Source organism: Falco naumanni, chromosome 6 (genome assembly GCF_017639655.2).
Source record: "Falco naumanni isolate bFalNau1 chromosome 6, bFalNau1.pat, whole genome shotgun sequence".
In the NCBI taxonomy this organism is placed as follows: domain Eukaryota; kingdom Metazoa; phylum Chordata; class Aves; order Falconiformes; family Falconidae; genus Falco; species Falco naumanni.
The window spans coordinates 88,654,759-88,678,120 of NC_054059.1; the positions used below are offsets into that span (position 1 = coordinate 88,654,759).

Here is a 23,362-nt window from a genome sequence, read left to right on the forward strand (position 1 = left end):
GCTCCTAAGACACTTGACTCTTGGACTGAGCACAAGCAGCTGTAAGAGGCTCAAAGCAAAGATCAGAAGCATATTACGTATAAACTAAGGGACGCATTATCTGTAGAAACAGTTTATTACAGTGGAGCATTTAGGTAGGCTTCCTTCCCTAAACACAGCTAAATTGCCCCGGTCCTGCCTGCAAGCCTGCTTCAGAAGCAATGATGCTGTAGATTTCATGTTTTACAACAGAAAATACATGCCAGACCTCGACAGTGTCCAAACCATTCAAAACTAGGTTCTTCTATTGGAAAACAATTTTTAAAAAAATTAATTGCTGGGTAAGACATACCAAAGGGGATTGCTGAACCAAACTACAGCATTTCATTTTGGGCAAATTCAAGAGCAACGAATGCTGGCCCAAGCTGCAGCATGCCCTGCAGGAACTATGTAGTTCAGATGTTGTTTGTCCCAAATCCTCTTTTGCAGGGCTGGACCCCTTATGTCACAGGAGTCATAATGAACACAAGAGAATTAGTCTAGTCAGGCAAGTCAGGATTGAGCCCACCTGAGGTATTTCCAGTTGGAAGTTCCTATGTGGTTTGTGTCAAGCGAAAATGATCCTGCTGATGCGCAATGTTCTTCTACTCCTGTCACTCATTTTGAAGTAGCATCAAACCCAATAAATTATTCTTTTCCCTGTCCCTAGTCCATCAGCAACATCTGACAATGAAACCCAAGACATGACTGAAAGAAAAAGAACATTAAACCTCACTTCGCTTGCCATGGTGGCACCACACACTGTTTCCCCACATACCATGGTCAATTTGCAACCGCAAAAGGCAGAATTAAAAGGGATGAGAATAAAATGCCCCCATCTCATCTACCTTTCTTCTTTTGATAGTGACAACATCTCAGCTTCCATTGCCAATGCTTCAGAAAACACCCATCATCTCACAGCACCTTACAAAGACCCACAGGCTGCAGCCGCTGCTCCAGCCATGGAACCCTCTGGAGTGGGAAGTTAGTGAAAAGGCACCTGGCTTCGAACTTAAGGAACAAAATTCATTATTTCTTTATACCTAAAACAAGAGGAAGAGACATTTTTGGCTTGTTGTGGAGAGCCAATCCAAAACCCCTCCCTGAGGCAGCTGGCTTCCCTGTATCCCTGTATCTCACCACAGGGAGAGGAGGGCGCAGAAGAGAGCTGCCCACGTCCACCTAGAAGAACTGTTTCCACAAGATGCCTTTGAGGTCCAATGCAAACCAGCTCCCTGTGCAATGGCCCAAACTACTGGGCGGTGTGGGACAGAGCCACAGCACCCTGGGAACCTCCCAGTACCTGGGCTCCACGTGAACAGGGCAGGAGCTGGAACCAAACCACTTACACTTCTCTTTTCTAAATGAATGTTAAAATATTTGCAATCAGGACGGCATTTGGACCACACCGTGAATCCCCTGCCCTCACGCTGCCCTAGTGCTGCCCGGGATGCTCGGAAGCCTAGTTTACCCCACAAAGATAAAACCTTACGTTACCACACTCGTAATTAGCTCAGGAAAAAACACCTTAATTACAAAATACACAACCATCTGTCAGGCCTTTAAAGGGAAGGGCGCAGGCAGAATTCCTGATGGTTTTCTTGTGCTGTCCCCACTGCTCCTCGCTGCCTCGTGCCCTAAACCCACCTCTCTCATCCTTCCAGCAAAAGCCGGTTGCTCCTGAGGGCCCGTGACAGCAGCAGAATGCTGCTCCTCAGGAAGAAGGTGCAGAAGCCATAAGGAGTAGATTTGACACAGCCAAGCTCACACGGGGTGCGGGGAGGTGGGATGGCACCCCCGGGAAGGGGCAGGTGTGGGTACAGCCCCCTCACACCCAGGCAGTGTGAATCCAGCCCTCGCGGCGCAGCCTGGAAAGTCGGGAGGGCTTAGACAGCCCTTGGGAGAAATAACGGTGATGGGCAGGTGGTCTTGACCCCGCTCCTGACGGGTGGCACCAGGCTCACCTCATGGCACCAGCCACAAGGCTCAGCACCAAAGCTGAGCGCCTTTTGTGGTCCCCTGCGGGGCACACAGGCACCCACAGCCCTTTCAGATGCTTCAGCCCTACCAAGTTATCACTGGAGCCCCCTTCGGCTCCAGCTGAACGTACTCGTGTCGCTGCGATGGTTTTGGTTTCCTACGACTTTCTCTCACGGCTGCTGTGTTTTGCTGTTTGTTTTACCGTGCAGCTACAGGCTAGGGTGTGGGGGTTTTCCCTGAATTAATACAAACAAACAACAAACCCAAATGCAAATCAACCAGGAACAGACAGATGTCAGAAAGTCCAAAACATGAAATGAAGGCGAAAAGCAAAGTCAGACTAAAAACACTTGAAAACTTCCCCTGAATATCACCTATAGTTGCACGCTTGCCTTATTTTTACCTCTTTCATCTCCCACCACTATATATTCCTAGACATCTGCTACGGAGGATTACCTCGAACAGGCAAACTGATGGGACAAAAGGGAAAAACTTCTGGTGCACTCCAGAATGTGAGTCCTACTTATGTCACTACACCTAGTGGCACCAAAGTCCCGACTGCAAGAGGGATAAAGGATGGGAAGGAGGTAACATAGCCATCTTCAGCTGATCTGTCTTTGGCTCCATTCCTTCGCAATAAGAGTGTTCTACCAAAATCCCACCAAAATTTCAGAGCAAAGCTGGGTCATAGCAAAAAACCATCCAGCGTCTTAAAAAAAAATAAATAAACAAAATGCAAACATCCTTCTAAAAGCAAGCCAAATAGATTTCTGGTGTTTCTTCTTCAATTCACGGCATTTGTCATTATCTCTAATAGCAACAGTAGTAAAAACGGATAGAAAGCAAAAACCGCCTGCTTTTAGTGATTTGATGTACTTTAAATGACACGAATGAGTAACCAAGGAAGTTAAAGAAAACCTCAGGTTCTGGCAGGCTAAAAACCACAGGCATCAGCTTCCCCACGGCAGGTACAGACTACACGGAAGAACAATCTTGCTTTTCTGCTGAAGCAACCTCATCCTTGTAGCAAGAGCTGAGGACCTTGCCCTGCCCCTTCCACCCACCGGTGCTGGAGGAAGGCTCCCACCTGCCCAGCTCACCACCCACCGGTCTCCTCCTGGGGCAGCCTGGCAGCGCCTACAAAGTCACCACCGTCACCTTCAAAAAGGTGCTGCCAAAAATCCTGTTGTCCAGACGGCACCCCCGCAGCTGAGGTTACCCTGGAACGTATTTCTCCTGTGTACCCCACCTTTCTTGTCCCAGCTTCCAAGGTGTGCTTCCCGGCTGTGAGGACACACCACGCACGCGGAGCCAGGCAGCGCTGCTCCTGGGTGCCCACCAGCCATGGCCCCGCACCCCTACTCTGCATGCGCTGCGCAAGAAGGGGTTTCTAGAGGCACTGGTTGCCTTGCAAAGGAAAATACAGACTTTTCTGAGCATCCTGTAAATACTGAGAAAAAGAGAAGAAGAATGGGAAGGAAATGGAAGGAGCAACCTGGAAAGGAGAAGGGAAACCCAGGAGCCCTTGGCTCAAAGGACCGAGCTGACCACACTCTTAGCCCTGCCTCCCTCTGTAGAAGATGTTTGCTTTTATTAATCTCGGAAAAAATGTGGTGTGTAAGCTAAGTCGGCCCCAGGCAGATTTAACTTGGGTGACCTGAACTTACTCTGCAGATCATCATAGGTCTCTCTGACCTTGGCAGTGACACAAGGATCATATTTTCCGGTAGATGAATTACTCTGGAGTAATTCTGCCAATCTATTAGGCATAAATAGCCTTTTATTTGGGATTGGGCAAATACATTCTCCCTTTCTGCCTCTCACCTTCCCAGACAAAATCTGTTTATTAGGATAAGGAAAACCTCACCCTTCATTAAGATCTGGGTACACATCTCGAGGGCCAGACAGAAGCTTGGCTGCTTCATTCTCATGGCAACACGTGTTCAGACATCGATTGCCTTCAGCAAGAGGCATTTTGGAGTTAACTGGGAAGATCTGTCACTTTTGATTGGAGCGGTCAGCTTGCATATTTGCAGATGAATATACAAATATCTTCAGACACAAAAAGAGGGGCAATATATATAGGTCCATGGTGGCTCTGTTCAGCTTTGATCACCAAAACACAATCCTCACCACCATACTTCTACATGCAAGTGAAGAGCAGCTCCACTAAAACCAGCCAAGTTGCACCGAGTTAAGAAAGAAAAAAAAAAAAAAAAAAGAAAAAAAAAGAAAATCACATCTCAGCCTTGCAGAAAACCGACCAATTTGGGAGGAACAGGTAAACAGTGTGTTCTTGGACAAGAGCCAGCACAGTTTGGATGATGCAGACCTTTCTGTTCAAGAGTTGCACTGGTTTTTGCATCTGGTCACTTGAGGTCATACCGCAGAGCTCCGAGGCTCTGCAGAAGCCCTGCACGCTTCCTCCCCGTGACGGAGGTGGCTGAAGTGGCTATTAAAACCGGTTGTTATTCTGATGCCACCTGATTCTTAATTGCTGCAGAAATGGGGACTGAAACCACAGAAAGGGCTTTCTAGCATTGGCTAAGGAAGTATCAATTTTTGAGGTCAGAATAACATCCCTTAAAATTATGAATCGGAGTGGTCCTTTCATGCTGCATCTTGATAAAGGCAGGCAAAGCATTAGCAGACTACGTTGATGAAGATCAGGATAGTTTTATAAAATATATACACAGGCACACGCTCTGACATGCATAAAAAGAAAAGGAAATACTTGCAAACCTGTATGCAAATTATCCTGCAACAGCCAAATAAATCCTAGTAAATACCACTTCCAGTTCTCACCACCACTCTGAATGAGTCCCTTCTGATAGATTCCTTGCATGCTGAGCAGAATGGAAATGCAGTTTTCCAACTGTTTGTGAATGGCTTGCTTCATCCGTTTTTGCGGTATGGTTGACCACTTAGAACCTGGAGGCAAACGTCTCTGCCTTAGGACTGGGTCACCGAGGCTTCTCAGGCAGAAAAGGAAGCCTCCAGACCCACACCCTTTCCCATTGCAATGCTGGAGCTATAATCACCGATGCCAAAGCTGGTGATTCCCCTGAGACTGGCAAATGCTTTCACAAATATCTGCCAATTATCTGAACAGTCGCCAACAATGCCAGCCTCTGAACCATTGCTAATCACACCGCTGTCTTCTATGCAAAGCAACTTTGAGTTTTGTCAGTAATTTTAACTGCCTGACCAGCTTCACCTGCAATTTGTGGTTGAGGCAGATGAGAAAAGACAGAAATTTTCATCTACATTTGCCGGGTGACATTCAAAGTTCAGCTAAAAAGCATTCTCACCTATCCTTTATTTCACAGTTTCTACGGAAAAGCGTTGGGCACAACCGCCGTACTTGCAATGAATATGATCTCAGCAGTGACCTGAACAAGGGAAAACAGACCTGGGGTGGGCAATATGCTCTTGCCTGTAGGACCACGCGGAGGCTGTCCCTCACACTCACCCCTCTGCAGTCCAGGCGGCTTTTCTGCACCTTCCAGGTAGCACACGAGCCTCATGCAAGAGCATGCAAGGAAAGGCTCAGGACAGCGGGTGCCGTACGCATCAGCTCAAAGATGACATGAGCTGTAAATAAGGAGGTTCAGATCTCAAAGCAGTCAACAAACACGCTGGAAAGCCCAGCCTTCCCGGGTGCTGCAGGGATCTCTGCAGGTTAGGGCTCTTTTGGGGCAAGTAGAACAGCTTGCGAGGAAGCCCCCAGCAGCGCATCCCTGGATGCACCTCCCTCAGCTCCCTTTCCCAGGGTTTACCCTGGAGAGCCATCCCTCATGATCCCAGATAAGGCACACTGACAAGGCGCTGAATGAAAGCCTGCACTGCCGCGGCCAGTAACCTGCCCCCCCCCCACCCCCCCCGCACCTGCAGACCCCCGGCACCAGCGAGCCAGCACCCCCGGGCTCTGCACGCACACCCTCCCAAGGAAGCGAGCCCCGAATTTAATGTGTCTGGGGCGCAGCGGGGTCATGGTGCACAGTCTGGAGATGGTTTTCAGGACAGCATCCAAAGTGGACTTCAATATGGGAAGAAGAGTTCGATATTCCACATAAAAATTATTAAACCTCTGCCTCCGCCTTGTCTGCTAGGGGGGATCGCTACGAGTACAACTACAAGCCAAAGTGGACAAACGAGCCTTTTTGAGTGCATATTACTGCGCTTACATGGACCAAACGTGGATCTTGTTAGTCTGGAGTGGAAATAGGTTTAACTCGGGTTTTACACCCCAAAGCAGACAAGGACGGTGCGTGGAGAGCAGTCCCACAGCCGCAGTGCCGGCTGCTGAAGGGCACAGCAATGCCAAGCCCTGGGTTGATTTGAGCGTGGCCATTCCCACCACACCAACTCAGCAGCAGGTTTCATTTCCAGGCTTCGCTCACGGAGCCTCTCATCTCATGAAAGACCTCAATGCTCCTTAGCTGGAAGCTGAGCAAAGCGCTGCTACCAAGTCCCTCAAGCCCCGTTTTTCTCTCTAAGTCCCCAGCTCCCAGAGTCATGAGAAAACCTTCCACCCATCCCCCACACACACTGATGGAGCAAGGAACCTCCTGGCAGAGAAAGCTTCAAACCTGGCCTCCCGGGAGCAAGGCATGGGAACACGGGCACTGCCCCACCAACAGTAATGTCAAAAAAAAATCATAATTTAAAAAAATATATATAGATATATGTATGTATATACACACACGTATCTTTTTCTATGAATGCCAAGCTTTTGAACATTTCAGAATAGAGGCGCTGCCTCTCCATGAGTAATATTTAAAAAAATAATAATATGTACGTATATACACACATATATCTTTTTCTATGAATGCCAAGCTTTTTAACGTTTCAGAATACAGGCAATGCCTCTCCATGAGTAATATTTAAAAAAATGATAATATGTATGTATATACACACATATATCTTTTTCTATGAATGCCAAGCTTTTTAACATTTCAGAATACAGGCAATGCCCTTCCATAACTAATAAAAAATATATAAATATATATATATATATACGCATATACACATATATATCTTTTCCTGTGGATGCCAAGCCTTTTAACATTTGAGATGACCAACACAGGTCAGCAAAGCCAACAAGTGCCATGAGATGCTCCAGCCAGTGCATTCAGGAGCTGAAGAGAACCGGCCTCACCCACCCACGCAACGCCCAGCCCGCTCCCCCAGCCTTCAGCAGTACAAAATGCTTTATTCTGCTCCTCCACACGGAGCAAACATTCCCTTCCTAAAGAAAAGACAAGCTGCAGCACAGATTCACCCTTCCTTGCTCCAAGCGTGCGAGTCAGGCCACCAAGCTGAGCGTCTGAGCGAGGCGATCAGTTGTCCCCGAGTCCCTCCACAGTCAATGGAGAGAAACAGAGACTCTCCAGGGGAAAATTGAGGATTGAGATGACTACAAGAATATGCACGATGTTAGTTTTGGATACTGCACAGAACAGTCAAAACTTACAAGCAGCGAGGCTGTGGCAAGGAACCTCTGGCTGAACATGCCCGTCTCTCTTTCTAAACAAGACCTGGACTTCAGGGCCTCTTCTAAAATTACTCAGGATGGAAAGGCTGAATTTAGCTCCCATCCATCACCTTATCATGAGGATACAACCTCACGCTTCCTGCCACTGAGGATCTGGGAAAATGCAAAATTCTACCTCTTATCATCAAATCAGAATTAATGTTTTCTTCCTATTTTGCCTTCCTTGGGCGGGGGGTTGGGGGAGGGGAGGGAAAAAAAAAAAGCCCTCCTTGATAGCTAGGCTAAATTTATGTCTTACCAAACTGAATGTAAATGCGAGAAACAGGAAGCTTTTACTTGGAAACTGGAATTTCAAGCACTCAGTGGCGAACAATGAACCGGAGAGATAAAGATGCAATGGCCATGGCAGGGGACAGACCTGCCGAGCTTCCTGCCCACGCTGACTCGGTAGCATGTGTCCCACCATGATACAGAGCGGCCACCCCGCTTGCTTTTATTTTGGTAATTGGTATTTGTTCCTGTGAAAACCCCTATAAAAACAAGTTGGAAGACGGGACAATAGTAGACCCGCCATCTCTTATAGCCAGGTCTTTTACTTAACACTTTAGCAAAAGATGTAATCAGTGGATCTTTGTCCATTTATACAATTCTCTCTGCCACGACAGGGTTGTATTACACTCCCCAGCACCCGCCAGATCAGAGCATCCAGCCTTCCCCATCACTTCAAGAGATTGATCTGATTCTTGAAAGCACATTTGCTATTATCTACTCCAGTCCTTTGGAAATGACATTACACAGATACGGGGGAGGGGGAAGGGGGGGGGCAGGCAAATATTGTCACTCTTTTATTATTCCTGCTGTTCCCTCGCTTGTAATATCTGAGAAGTTCCCAGGTCAATGGGATTACTTTATCTCCCTCCCCCTTCCTTTATCTCCTCCCTCACCCCACAGGTATCCGTGTCCAAATGGGACACTCCGGCAGGGGGGTTGCTTGACCTGGGTCACTCGAAGGTCAAGCTTTTCACCACTTGCTAATGCAGAGCTCCCCCCAGCCCTCCAGAGCTGCCCCCAGCCCTCTGCAGCCCGGGGGGCGCGGGGCACCCCCACCCCATGCACCCCTCTCCTGGCCGCGGGTGCAAATGCTGCTGGGGGAAGCTACAGAAGCAAAAGCCTCCCTGGGTGGAAGCTGGACCATGTTTTGTGGTTTTAAATAAACAAAGCAAAAGGAGAAGCTCCCGAAAAATCAACTCAGCGGAGCGACTTCATTCCCGTACTAAACTTGAAGGATGGGAGGCTTAACTAGTTAGGAGCAACTCGGACTATATTTTTGCCTACCAGAACGAAGATCGATTTTTATTTAGATTGATTTTAAGATTTACATGCGAGAAATGGATACAATTGGATCAAATATATACTAAAACAAATTGTTGACTCCCATGAAAGCCAATAAACCCAAAACAAATTTCACAGATCTCATCTAGCAGCATTTGAGATTTGTTTTATTTCATTATTTCGTAGACATCTATGGAGCAGAAATTTGCTTAACTCTTTTCCACTTTTCTTTTACTGAAACAATAAGACTCTCCGCAGAATATTTTCTACTTGAATATTATCACCAGGATAGCATATGGCAAACTAGCAGCAGGCAGTTTATCTTCATCCTCTTTGTAAGCTAAAATTAGCACAATGCTTTTGCAACAGTGTATGATGTATTCAGACCAGTACGATATACCTAATACAACTTCAGATCCATCCCTGGCTAACCTCCAATAGTCAAGTAAATTGATTGCTAATTTTAACTGGGTATTAATATGCTTAGTATCAAGCTGGCATTTATCAACTTGAGAGGCACTTTTAAGTTCAATACTGTGTTTCACCCACACCAACTGCAACAGTAAATAAAATTTGTGTATTTGCAACACATAGAATTTCAATTAATCTGTGTGAGGCAATTCTAATTTATATTAAAATACTGTATACAGAAAGCCATGCTGCAAAACTGCATAATTGTGCATATCCTGCTTTTCAGCGATCTGATACAATTAATCGCGAAGAGCTGATACACCCACGTCATTACGTGCTCCTCTTGTGATGGCCGGCGCTCCCGCAGACCATTAGCTGGTTACTTTATCGGGATGAAATTCAACCAAGTCACCAACTTTCCTGGGACGAAATTAAACTAAGTCGCCAACTTCCCTTGGCTCAAACTAAGTGACGGACCCTGCACCCCCTGCCGACGTGCTATGCCAGCCCCCTCTGCTCACCGCTCTGCTGTTCAACCTGGTGACTTACGGACACCTCAGGGATTTTTGCAGCTGGATTAACTACATGGCGAGACACCAACCTCAGCACCGCTTGCTAATTGGTTTCTTGTAGCTGTAGCGCCAAGGAACTTCGCACAACGTTCTTTGTAAAGGAAATACCAAAGGTCCTGAAAAAGCCTTGTACTTCACAAGGGTGGCTGTTTTACCACCTTTCCTGCCAAGGTCACAGAATAAAAATGTATAATAGTGGGAGGCAGTCACATCTAAGCAAGTATATGAACGAACACACACATGAACTACAAATATTTGTCCGCCGACATTCAAGTCAAGTGACAGGACAGCCCTCTGCTTTACCTACAGCCCATCGCAAAACTACAAGGTGGCGCCCAGCCCGTACGACGGTTATACGGAATTAAAATCCCCACTACCCTTGCCAGCCTCACACAGGGTTTGCACGGGTTACTCCAGATACGGAAAAAAGGCAATGGACAGAATCCTGTGCCAAATCCTCTGCGAGGGCATCCTCGCTGTCACAGCCAGGGATGGGAGAGGATAAATAGGAGATGCTTTACTCAGTGGGGAAGGGAGGAGCACAGTAACCTTCCAACCTCACTTTGTCCCCTCTTTTCCACCCCTTGCCATCTGCCTGCATCTTATCCCCTACTCTGCAGCAAGAGGCTGCTACACCCTGACGTTACAGTGCCCTGAAAGAAACTTAAAACACAAGTTTAAACGCTTTACTTCAAGCAGTTCCGTTCATCCTGACCGTACGATCTCCTCCCCCTGCTTTAGGAAGGCAGGCAGTGCCGAAGGGCCTGTGCTATGTAACGGTGGAGTTTCTCCCTCCGTGCTGCACCAGGGAGGGAGGAGATCCTCTTGGCACAACAACGACAGCAACAAAAGGTTCTCCACCCCACCAGACTCGCTTCCATGACCTTCACTTGCTGACCAGAGGGAGCTAAGATATGCCTTCTTCGAAGTCCATCGGGACGCTACAGACTCCAGAATATATTTAGCATGCATCCATGTGACACGAACTGCTATTCAGAGCACCAGGGGAAGAATTAAGAATCAGTCAGGTTACGTCTACCCCCTTTAGCTCTTTCCTGAGGATGTAACTGCTGCCTCCCCGCAGGTGTTCTCCCGCCCTTCTGCAAAAGATGAATTTACAGCCCTGAGAAGATAGACAGCATCAGGGCTGCAAGGTCCATCACTCTCTGGTGGCACAGGATCAGTCACAGATAAACTAAGGACTTAGGACTTAAGTAGTTGAAAAGGCTGCCCCGGCTACACTTTTATTTATTTAGATGACATTTCTCCTTCCTGACACCTCCACGTTATGCTTCTGCAAAGAGCAACCACAAAAACCTGCCTGCAAACTCTGTGCACGTGCATGTGCAAAACTCAAACATGAGATTTTCAACACTCGTGAGGAAGACAATAAGAGAAAATATATAAATAAATATAGACATAGGTGTCATCCATGGCCATTAGATGCCAGCGATACCACCCGGTGATGGGGAGGCTCCCAACCCACAGAGTGCCAGCAGGTGGCCCAGGGCCCTGGGGACCTTGCCCCCATGGGACCCTGCTCCCATGGCACGGGTCCGGCCAGGCTCTCCCATGTCCCTCCCCACACCCCCAGCCCTCCCAGCACCAGGCTCAGCGTGCCGAACGCGAGGCGCGAAGGCTCCACGGAGCAGCCCCGAGCCAGGGAGGCAGCAGGTTTTACCAGCGACACCCTCATTCAAGCAGCGCCAGGCATTTGCTTAGTCACAGCCCTGCAATCCTCGGGGACAAGAGACCTGGGGCCTCTCCCTCTGGTATTTCACATGGCACCGACTAGTGGGTCACCAGGCCAGCGAGAAGCAGTCCCCGATGAATTATGCGGTGACAGGTGGCTCCACCACCACTAAAAGCCGCAGGGGCCACCCCAATCACCCAGAGAAGGTCCCCATCTCATTCATGAATTTAAAAACGAAGTAAAAAAAAATAAAAGCCCCTGTGCATCAATGTGCTTAGAAAAAAAACGATGTCAGCATCTCACAGCGTTGATCCTATTAATTAATCCTTTGAAGAATGCCCCCTCGCCCACAAATGTCCAATGTAATGCCGGCTTAATCTTACCTAAAAAAACCCATACAATGCAATAAGATTACTAGTCTGACTCTGCTAACTGTTGCAGCATTGCTTAATCCTGCATTTCAGTGCTTCAACAAGCTCCTACAATACTGTATGGAATTTATCAGAGCGGTTGCTGAGACAAGAAGGACTTATGTTTTTAAACAATGTTAATTCCACTGTCTTTTGCGCTCTTTCCGCGTCATGTTTATACAATGACTTGCAGCCTGGAAGATCTCAAAGCCTATTGCCTGTTCCCATTCCCACCGAAATCTTCCTTTCAGCTTTCATATTGGAGCAGGATTAGAAATTAAGAAGAAATATAGATAAATACGTGTGTGTGTGTGTGTGTGTGTGTGTGTGTGTGTGTGTGTGTATTTAAAAAAGGGGGGGTTATAGCAGCAAGATCTGCTGGGGCAGGAGGCTCATTCCTCCCATCCCCCAAATGCAGCTGGGCTGGGCAACATGAAACTGGCCCCCTCCTCCCAAAAAACTGCAAGGGAACCCATGAGGGGCCCTTCCCGAAAAAAAGCAACCGGTGAAAGACCATCCCCTTGTCCCTGGCATCACTTTGCCTTCATCCCCAAGCTGCCCCCCCCACCGGCACAGCCCCGCTCTGGCAACGCGCACCTGCAGCCAGGCATTTCCCAGCCTTCGCGGGTTACAGGCATATTAGACTTCCCATGGAATAGGAGAAGAAAGCTCTGCTCCCTCCCTGTAATTATCAAATCAGCCCGAAAATGAGGAAGAATTGAGAATCCTCATTACAGCACATCATAAAACACGGCGAGGTCTCGTGCTCGCTGTATGTTATGGGCGCAGTCTGCCAACAAAACTTTACAAAGAGCGCAGGAATTCATGTTTGCAGAGATATTAAAGTCATAAAAGGGAAAATTTGTATTTTATTTTCCCACAGCCTAAATGAAGGTGAACCAAGCAAATTTGGCAAAGAGCGCTAGTCAGATGCCATTTCCCACAGCAGCGTGGTATTTTCCTCTGGGAATAAAACATTTTCCTTCAACTACTGTTTATAACTCTTATCAGTTCAACAGCAATAGAGCCATCAAGTCCAATATCTTGTGGAAAAAAGTCAAGGTCAACAAGTACTTGCATTTTCGTTTATCTTTAGCTGCAATTGCTACTGACATTCAATTGGGTAATAAACATGAGGACTGTCAAATGCTCTCAGCAAACAGGTGATCCAAAAGCTATCAGAGAGAAAGAGGCTACCGCCAGGTAATCAAACAATTCTGTTGCAACAATTATGATTTGAGTGCATTCGTTTACAGAAGCAATCACCTGTCAAATTTGGATGAATAGCATCAAACCATTCCCACCACTGGGGTAATAAGGGCAAGAAAACACAAACTATGTCTACTTTCTTCCCAACAAAAGCATGCCAGCATTAGAAAGAGCCATAAAAAAAAAAAAAAAGAAAGGATAAATAAAAAATCCAGTATCTTATTTCCTGAATTGAATTTAAAAAAATTATTTTAACATAAAACCTAGAGGGGATCGCTCCGAGTAGCTTGATCTCATGTCGGTCTCTCCCAGGAGCAATACTGGGTGTTTAGGAAAACCATATAGAACAGGGGGGTGGCACAGAAGCGGCCGGGCCACAGCTCTGACAATCAGCACTCGGGCAGTTTCCTGAGCCAGCGGCTGCATCTGCACCAGGGCTTTTAATAGCTACAGAAGGACCTATTTTTCTGTGAACTGGTCTAATCTCTTTTTGTCCCTTCCACAGCACACTGTAGCAATGAATTTAACCCAAAACGAAAAACGTTTTTGTTCATTTTAAACCTGCTAACATTCTGGAAAACTTCTGTGCCACGAACACCCACCCCTAGTTCTTGCACTGTGGGACGAGAATCCACCTCCTCCATACGCAAGCCATTATTTTAAAGACTTCTCTTCCAATGTTAGTCATCTTTCTTTTTTTTTTCCCCCTCCCAGCATTTCACGTGAGAGGCAGGAACACGGTTTACGCCAAGCAGCCCGACGGCACACCCTGTTGCATCGCTAACCCAGAAACACTGCGTGCTTACAGGTTTATCCTCATCGCCATACAAAAAGTTTCTCAAAAGCGGAGGCCACCTCAGGAACGCGACTTTCCTTTCTAAACCTCCAATTTAAAGAGGTTAACCAGGCCCGCCTGAAAGCCACACTCTGCCTGCAACAGATATCAGGAGACTTGGCTGAAGCCACCAAGACTTGGAGGGGCAAAGGGGCATAGGGGCTGGTGCCTTCAAGATGAAAAACGTAGGGACCATATGGAAAGCTCATTCAATGAGCCCCCACACCTCAAAGGAGCACACCCAGGATGTGTGTGTGGGGGGGGGGGGGGAGAAACCCACCAGAATTAAGCAACAATTTTTCTAAATCAAATCCCATCAGCGATCTTCAAAACACAAGGCTCGGGTACTGCTAAAAAGGAGCATCTCACACACCAAAACCCCCAAACGTATTTCTACAACTACTTGCCACCAAACCTCTCTCCGCTCCATCCAAGGAGGAATGCAAGATGCCCTTCAGCCCTGCACCTGAGTTTTTAGGTAACAGCCCAAGGGGCAATTTAACAACGTGGTATTTTCCACTGCTGTTCCTCAGCATATCCAAGATCTTGTTCTCAGGAAGACGCCCGGGGCTGTGCAGACACACTTTGGGGGCTGCAAAAACCCTGCACGGCTCAGGTCAGGGCCAGGGCCACCTCCTGATGTACACGTCTATGTATACATAGACGTGCACACAGCCACACAGATGTTTAACGGGCTAGACATTTTTAAGTTTAGAAAAACTTGCCAAGAAAAAGAAAAAGAAGAAAAAAAAAAAAAAAGAAAAAAAAAAAAAAAGACTCCAGCCCATGAAATTTGCTGCTTGATTACAGGCGGGCCAAGAAGTCAGGAATATTTGTATTTCCATAGCCACTTTAAAGGTAAACAGTTCCCAAAGCCTTTTTCTCTCCTTTGGCTCTGCCAACGATGGCAATAGCTTCAGCCTGCAGGATCTGCCTCCTGACGTGATCGCCTCCCTGCTCCCCTCCCAGCTGGAAGCTTCTCCTAAGCAAAGACTGAAAGTCGCATTAAACCGTGCTGAAATGGTTGTGCTGGTTTGGAGCTGCTTATTATCTCTGGGGGCTGACCTGAAAAACAAGTCGGTGCTTAGACGGAGAAATTCAGGGTTTCCCTGAGAGGCAAATGGGAGGAAGGCAGGTTTTTTTATGAGGAAAATAATTTGTTTATGACTATGTTACCCACAATTTAGGCAAAACAAGCAGCATTTATAAGTATTTAAGCTAGCTTTGCCAAAGCGAAAAGAAAAACGCCTGTTAATAACAGACGTTTGGAACTAATGTGAACGATTAAAATAAATCCTGACACCAGGAATAGATTGATACTCGAATCATGACAGACACCCACTTCCAAGCGAGGACTCTCTCCCATGCACCATACTGGAAGCGTAACCCTGCCTAGCTGAGGCACGGAGCCTTAATGCTGCTGAAATCTAACTTTAACAGCTGAATCGGGCTGATGAGACTCAAAAAAAAAAAAAAAAAACCACCAAAAAAACCACCCCAAACCATAAGGAGGAAAAAAACAGTTTCACGCCCTCCGGCTTTAGAGCAGAATGATAAATTGACATCGTGTTGTTATGAGCATAATCCTCAACTCCTCAATCACTGTTAAAAAATAAAACATGATTCTGGGGAGATAAAAATAATTAATGCTGGTGCTGCTGCTGAAGAATATGCACCTACACGAAGAGTTTCAGATAAATATGGGGTTGTTTTAAATCTCGTATCTCATGTCAAAGGAAGAGGGCACAGGTGCTCACGCTGATTTAAAGCAGACCGAGCGCTGCCCACTTGATGGAAAAGCAAGAAAAAGAAAGGGGATGGCAGAGCCTCGGCAAGAAAACTGATACCGCTCCGTTTCCAAACAAGCCTATTACGCTTAATTCGGGATTCACAATACATAAAGCGCCAGAAAAAATACCAGGAGCAGCCCCTGTTGACTAATGCCCTGTCTTTTCTAATCGAGGGTCACATCCAGTCTAACCGATCGCATGATAATGGCATCAGAAAAGGTCAATCAAAGACAAGCCAGAGCTTCCACTGCCTGGCTGACCTTCGGAGCTTGTGACAAATTGCTATCAGTCAATGTCAACTAATGACAGCGGCTCTTTGGCTAATCAATTGTTCTAAAAATGATCAAGAAAACTACTCGCAGGACAGCTCATTTTCACATCAATGCCTGTGAAGTATGAAAAGCTCATTTTTTTTTGAGTTTTTAATAAGCTCATAAGTAAAGCAGTTACTTGGTAACAGGGGTCACCTTAGTGAAAAGACAGAACCTTTGTCTGCCTTTTACATAGTCTTTTATTACCATATTATAGTAAAAATATGCCATGCCATTACTATGCTAGAGGGCTACATAATAAAGTAGGCAATACTTCATACTTTTTTTTTTTCTTTTCTTTTCTTTTTTTTTTTTTTTTGAGATAAATACTTCTGTGGTTTAGGGGCCTGTGTTTGGGTGTAAATAATTGTCAATATACTTGCCACGTGTTTCAATGCAAAGCAACACCACTGGCATGCAGGTGACGTGCCCGCTCATTACTCACCCCAACTGCACGTGACCCAGCCGGCAGCCAAAGCCACGCTGCAAAACCCAGCAGCACTGCCGGGGAGCTAAGGTCTAACAGCAGCTATTTTGTTCCTAAACCCAGCCACCCCATCCGAGCCCAACCTGTTCTGACTATTTCCAACAGAATTCCCACTCAGTCAGAAAACCGCACACTCCGAAAGCCCCAAAGCCCTGCGAAAGCAAACAGAGGTTTCCGTCCTGGAAGGATTCTGCGTGTAAAAGCAAATGTGGAAATGCACGCAGGCTCGGGCTGTGGGACATAAACCACAGTTCTCCCCGTATAGCAACAGGGTGGCTGCAGACCGGAGATCTGTCCGTGCCTTCACCACACCTGCCTCCTCCAGCATCATCTTCAGCCACATCCCAAAGCCTCAGAGCCAGGCCATGTGCAAACCTGCACTCACGGAGGAAATATTACCAAAATGACAAATCCACACTGGTCAAAGGCTTGGGGAGTGCAGGCACGGTTCTGACTTGCTTTGTCACAGGGCAAGCGTCAGGTGAGGCATCCCCAACGCGAGGCATCACGCCGCCGAGCCTCTGGAGGAGATGCTGCGTTGAGAGGGAACGAGGAGCCCTCGTTCCAGCCCGGCACTGCTTTCCACCTGGGTTTACCTCTTCCCTGGGCTGACTCCCACCCCCAGCACCTGCACTGCCGGGAAGGATTTATCCCAAGGGGAACAGCCCATGCCAACCCAACCGCCCCCAAAGCAATCCCGCACCTCCCCACGGAGAAGGCGGGCAGGGAGGGGGGGAAGCGCCAAACACGAAACATTAAAACTTTTGTTTTTATCGGAGAAACGGCAAAGTGACAGCAGTTTCAGGTTACACCCTAAACCTGCCTTGCCATGGTAGTTTTTCAAATTAAAATCTCTTCCCTCAGCCGCTCTCGAGCCGTCCATAGGCAAGAAAGAAAGGAGGCAGGGCAACACTTAAGCTCAGCCATAATTGGAAGTATGTGAAAAATGAAGTGTCAGTTCGGTCAATAAAGGGCAGAGGTGAAGGGGAACTGCAGCCCAAACTCGGTGCGAAATGTGCTCATTAAGACACCCAATCCGCGGGCCCCTGCCCACCTACCCCATTAGTCACCGGCCATCTGACCGCTGCAAATGCCTCGCCTCCCCACTCTTATTACTTTTCTGCTCCCATGTTAAAAAAAAAAAAAAAAAAAAAAAAAAAGCAAGCAGCGAGCCGGTATATAAATCCTTGCTCAGTCATCTGGAACATAATGTGGCCCTTCTCTCCCCCTCCACCCGGCTCTGCCGCCTGCCTTCGCTGCCTCCAAACAGCCGCCTTGAGATTCCCAGCAATAATAAACGCGATTGCCTTTTTGCCTATAGGTTGCCCAAACTCCTACAAAAGCCTGGGAAAAAAAAAAAAAAAACCAACCAAAAAACGCCCCACCATTGCAGCCATTGATACGTTTTTATAAAGAAATATCGCCGCTTTCTACTCCCGGCTTGAAAGAGCAACAATTATTTGGAGGTTAAAAAAATGTTTTGAACCCAGGCCGAGGCACGCACACAAAAAATGGGAAAGAAACGATACACACAAATGGGAGACGCTGATGGATTATTTCTCTTTTTCTTTTAAGCCGTGTAGGAGAGCTAAACATGGGAATTAAAAAGCCTCACTCTGGATTAAAAGTGACTGTACCAGGGCTTTGTTCGGCATCCTCCTGACCTGACTATTTGAAAAACAAACGAAATGGATCTGTTAATACCCCAAACAGGGATCTTTTAAAGTTAAAATATGCAGTAAGAGCAAACAGGGCTGCCGTGAGCTCAGCATCACCTGCCCGTACCTGGGAACTTGCTTCTCTTTTGTTTCCCGATAGAATTTAGCAAGTTATTTCTCCACTGTGTAACTTCAGATCTCTTGGCACCATTCGGAGACAGACCTCCGAAGGCCCTTCACGATTAAGTTGAGAGCAATGGGAAAAGAGCCCATGAAACTTTTCCATAATATTATTCTGCATTCCTGTGCTATAACTATCCCCTACAATGACACAATGCCGCGCCTTTATAAGAGGTTGTGTCAACGTGCTCTGCAATAACATATCCCGCTGTTCAGTGGCACGAGACCCCAGAACAGCTCCCTAGCAGTTAAATATGGATTTCTACAATAGATCGAAGCAGCTGGGAGTCATTATTAAGTAAATAAATTTACATGTTAAAAAAAGGTTTGCAGGAAAGAGCGTCTCTCCTCCTGTGTTCAAAGGTAATAATTAGATGTGTGTTGTCCATCGGGACAGAAATAGGTTAAAAAAGCACTTTGTGAGGATTATCGATGAATCTGGTAAAGAAGAAAAATTTCCCAAAAGTCCAAAAATAGACCTTAAAATATTCTGGCTTAAGGACCAAGGGAGAAAACTCTTGCTAAGGGCCTTAAGCTTTTCCAGCCCGTGTGCCCTTCTGAAAGTGCAAAGCTCACACTCGCATCCTCCTGATACCTTCAGCCAGGTTGGAAACGTGGCCCAGGCGGCGCTTTTACCTCCCCCGACAAGGGAAGCAGGTTGTGGGAACAACCTAAAAATAGACACTTTTTAGAGGGTTATATTTCTGTTGATTAGATTTGTTGTTGTTGTTTCGTTGTTTCATTTTTTTTTTTATTTTTTTTTTTAAACGGCAAAGGCGCTCTTGACAGATGGAACCAAAAGGAACTTTTACAAACTCCTAAAAATAGGGAAGCCCATAATATACTGAATATATGTCACGCAACACATGCATCTCGAGTTAACTCCTGTGCTCGCAAGCACGAACACCCGGGTCCCCAGCCTTTCGCATGCAGGGCCATGCCGGTGACTTCTGCTGCCAGGAGAAGCACCCAGCAGCGGCGAATAAGCCAGTTTAACCACAGCGTTGCCCCTCCTCACATCAGGCTGTAAAAGAAAAGCCTCCAGATCACGGTGTTTTGAACATAAATGTAGCTGGGGAGAGGTGGGGCATTGGCCACCTTTTTTTCCTCTTCCCTTTCAGTCACTCAGGATCATGGGTTTTTTGACTTTCCCCCCCCACAGGAAGACTAAACCCAAACTTCTTATACACAAGGTGAATATGCAGGCGTGGGTGTGCTTACACAAATGAGATACCCCCACGATCTCAACCTTCAGAGGACTCTGAGCAAACAAGACGTAAAGATCGACGAGACCACCGCTACCCCTCCCACAGCCCCGTTCCGCAAAAAAAAAGCCATTTCCATAGGTGGCCAGAAGCCTGAAGGCCAGTCTCAGTAACAGATTGCCCCTGGACAGGGTCTCCTTTCCAAAACTCCTTTTCCAAACTTGGCCTGAGAGCACCAGTTAGCAAATTCCCACTCTTTTTCACTCTTTCCTAAAGTTTTAATGCAGCGAGCCTTCATCACGAAATGCATCTAGCAAGTGCTGGCAGCAATTCCAGCCTCTGGGACTTGGGTAAAAGATTCCGAACCCGCTAAAGTGTCGCTGACAAGTCTTCCTGTGGATATTTAATAGGATTCAAGCTCTAAAGTCACTTTAGAAAACCCTTCCTGACCTAGGCTACAGCATGCACCTTGCTAGGAACCAACCAGGATGGCAATGATAAAACATCAGGTACGACTGGCGCTCCAGACTAACGAAATGCCACATTTAGGAAGAAAACGAAGCCTGACAAATCTTTACAAGTACACCAGGAAGCGAGGAGCTCGATTTCCAAAGGGCCCATGAGGTTTAGGAGCATGCTGACCAGCCTCCGCGCCGCTGCTTTGTCCACGCACATACACACCCAAACGCGCGCATCCGTCTAAAAGCACGGCCCTATCCGAGCACAAAAACCCCCTCCGAACACCGCGGTTTGGTTCTAACCTATTTCTGCGGCAGCTTTTTCACCCTTACAAAACCCGTGGATTGCAAGTTTGCTCCAAAAGCAAGGGGCTCTAATGAACACGTTGACACCACTTCAACTACCGCATTGTGAACAGCACGGCTAGAATATGTACATATACATACTTGAAAGAAAAAAGGCCCCCTGAATTTATGTTGCATATCATTTTCCAGTAAAAGTCAGAGGTCAGAAGGTTACCAGTTTCTGCCTCAGCTCTGCAACAGTTTACTATTCCAGGCCCCATTTTTACTAGGCTATACTTGCGATGAAGTCAGCAACTTTTCTTTAAACAATAAAGTGTCTCAAATACTTAAAATTCTATAAAGAGATGTTATTCACCACGTACGTTAAGTCCATGCGTATAAAAAATTAAAATATACTGGTTTAGTTTAAAATCTAATCTTGTTAAATGCAGACTTTGCAATGCTAATCAGTACTGTTCAACCTTTTTTTGGAAACACAATTCCTTTGTTGTCTAACAGCACTTGAATGAAACATGATCATAAAACCAGATTTAAAAGTATATACCTATTGTGAGTTCAGAGTCAACTTCAATAAAGCACTCTCTTTTATATTCAGATTAAGGATCCTTTTTAAATTTTAATTGCATTAAATTAACACTAAATCCACTGCAGTTGGTCTCTTCAGAAAAAAGTGCGAAGCATTTAAGCAGCTTCTCAGAAAAACCCAGAATTTCAGCTTTTTAGACCTCGGAGCTTCTGAGACAGCACTAATGACTTGTAGCATGTCCCACCGCAGTTGCACCAAGCTGGTTTCATACCCATCCTGCTAAATCAGTTACTCTGGCCTGGCACTCGAACAAAACATTTTTGCATACAAGTAAATTGGAACTGAGTAAAAAAAAAGTAAAGAAAAGCACTGCTCAGGATTTCGTAAACTGGGCCAGCTAACAGCTCGTCCTTATACGCAGCAAAGTTTCAATGGCATCTTTGAGACACTAGCATGCATTTCTGCAATTTTAATTACATTTGCCCTTGCAAGATTTCATCTTTTAACCCATTTGAATGAAGGGGGAAAAAAAAGCAACCTTCTTATTGCTTACTTTTATTAAGCATACTGCAAATTTGGTACATATGTTGCTCTAACATGTGCCTGCTGGCAGGGTCGAAGAAAGAAAGATGCCAACCCTTTTACTAGGAGGAGGTGGAAAAAAAAGTGTTAAAAAAAAAAAAGGAAGAGAGACCTGTCTCAGCACAAACCCCCTCGTACCCGAGCGCATGTCAACATCGGAAAGAGAGGAACTGGTCCCTGAGTGCATCGGTGCCCACTCGCCAGCTAGGAAAGCGTGAGGGCTCTGTCCCTACCTTGCTCACTGCTGTTGTCCCCGCTGTGCGATGTGTGTCCCCCGCTGGAGGGCCCGGGGGTTCCCCCGGAGCGCGTTGACGCCGTGTCATCGTGGTCTCTGTTCCAGGAGGGCTGTGGGGCCAAAAAAGCCAATAGTTAAAAGCTGCGATGGGGAAGAAGCGCCTGGCTGGCATGCTCCTGGCGGAGCAGTACCCAGACCCACGGGAAAGGCTGGCAGAGACACCCCCCACATCACTCCTTTCCAGATAGCCGCATCGCCGCTCCCCAGCAAAACCAATATACTCTGGAATATGTTTACCATCTAAATAATCCCAAGCTTTATTACCACAGAAAACAGAAACATTCCCGGCAAGGCGAGGGGGAGCAGGAGGAGAGCCAGGGAGCGAATCGCTGGCACTGGGCTCCAGCTATATTTTTAGCATCCGCAAACCCTCTGGCATCACAGCCTGTTAACTCGGCAAAGGCAGAATGAGAGCGGTGGTCGAGAGCAGCGCCACTTATATAGGCCTCCCATCCCTCGTACGAGGCCGACGTGGAAGAGCTTAAAGACTTTGCTGGCAATTAGGCCTGGGTCCATAATAGCCAGGATGTGTCAGCTGTTTGCCGGATGGTATATGGCAAATGGACCAGGCATGGGGACAAAAAAGAAATGAGAATAACAATGGCTTCACATAGGCTGTGTACACTCAGCCCCATGCGGAGCCTCCTTGTACGACTGAACAGAAAACAGATGTTGCTTCTTATCACTGGGTGCATTTGAAAGTAACATTCAGATAGGAAAAATTGGCTGTAAATTAAATTCTTAGGGAAAACAATTGTGGCAACACTCCTCCCAAGTCTCCCTTTATCACCAGAGAAGATTTTAATTAGCTTTTAGTACTAGCTTTTAAAAACATCACAGAGACTTGCTGGTCATCCTGCACGGCCTTCTGTGCATAATTGAATAGTTTCTTCTTTACCATGAAGCAATATCGCCCACTGGAAATTACTGCCGAAAAGAAAACCCTCGTGTTTACAACGCACACACGTAAGTCTATTGGATTTAAATCACGCCACAACCTGAGCCGGGTCTGTATACCATTAAAATTGACTGATACTGCCAGCTTTTTAATAAACCTACCAACAGACTAAACCGTGGCCACTTAAGCCAGCGTTCACACGTAGCCGAGTGAGATTTAAGGCGATCCAGATGAACTTTTCACACACACACATACACAAAGAAGGAAAATTAAGACAAAAAAAAAAAAAAGCCTAATCTGAGACAGAAGATAAATAGGATTAGAAAAAGCTCAACTTTTTTTTTTTCCAGAAAAGAGAAATCTCTCGTCCATTTTTTTTTATAATCCCAGTTACAGCCATGATACATGATTACAATTAAGGAAAGCGAGGCCCAGAAAATACCACATGAATATTTTAAACCAATTATTATGCATATTGCTTAAAAAAAGATAAATAAAAAGTGCTAATTGATCTGGTGATTCTGTGATTGAAAGAATGATGGGTGAGCTGTGAAAGAAATGCCTTTTTTTTTTTTTTTTTTTTTTTTTTTTTTTTTTTTTTTTACAAATACGCATTCTCCAGCATACCAAAAGAATGCTGTAAGAGGTAATCTGGAACACATGCTCAGAATGCAAACAGTTAATGCATAAATTTTCAGTTTGTACAACT

The 23,362-nt window shown here is 46.2% G+C and overlaps 1 protein-coding gene across 5 annotated transcripts in view; it reads right to left on the bottom strand.

Moving 5' to 3' along the window:
• MEIS1 (Meis homeobox 1) overlaps positions 1-23,362 on the bottom strand; it is a 110,280-nt gene that overhangs the window by 60,422 nt on the left and 26,496 nt on the right. For all 5 annotated transcript variants that reach the window (XM_040598460.1, XM_040598461.1, XM_040598458.1 and 2 more), the window contains one exon: positions 21,694-21,805. In XM_040598460.1, coding sequence (XP_040454394.1) covers positions 21,694-21,805 — 112 coding nt within the window. The remainder of the gene's footprint in view (positions 1-21,693; positions 21,806-23,362) is intronic.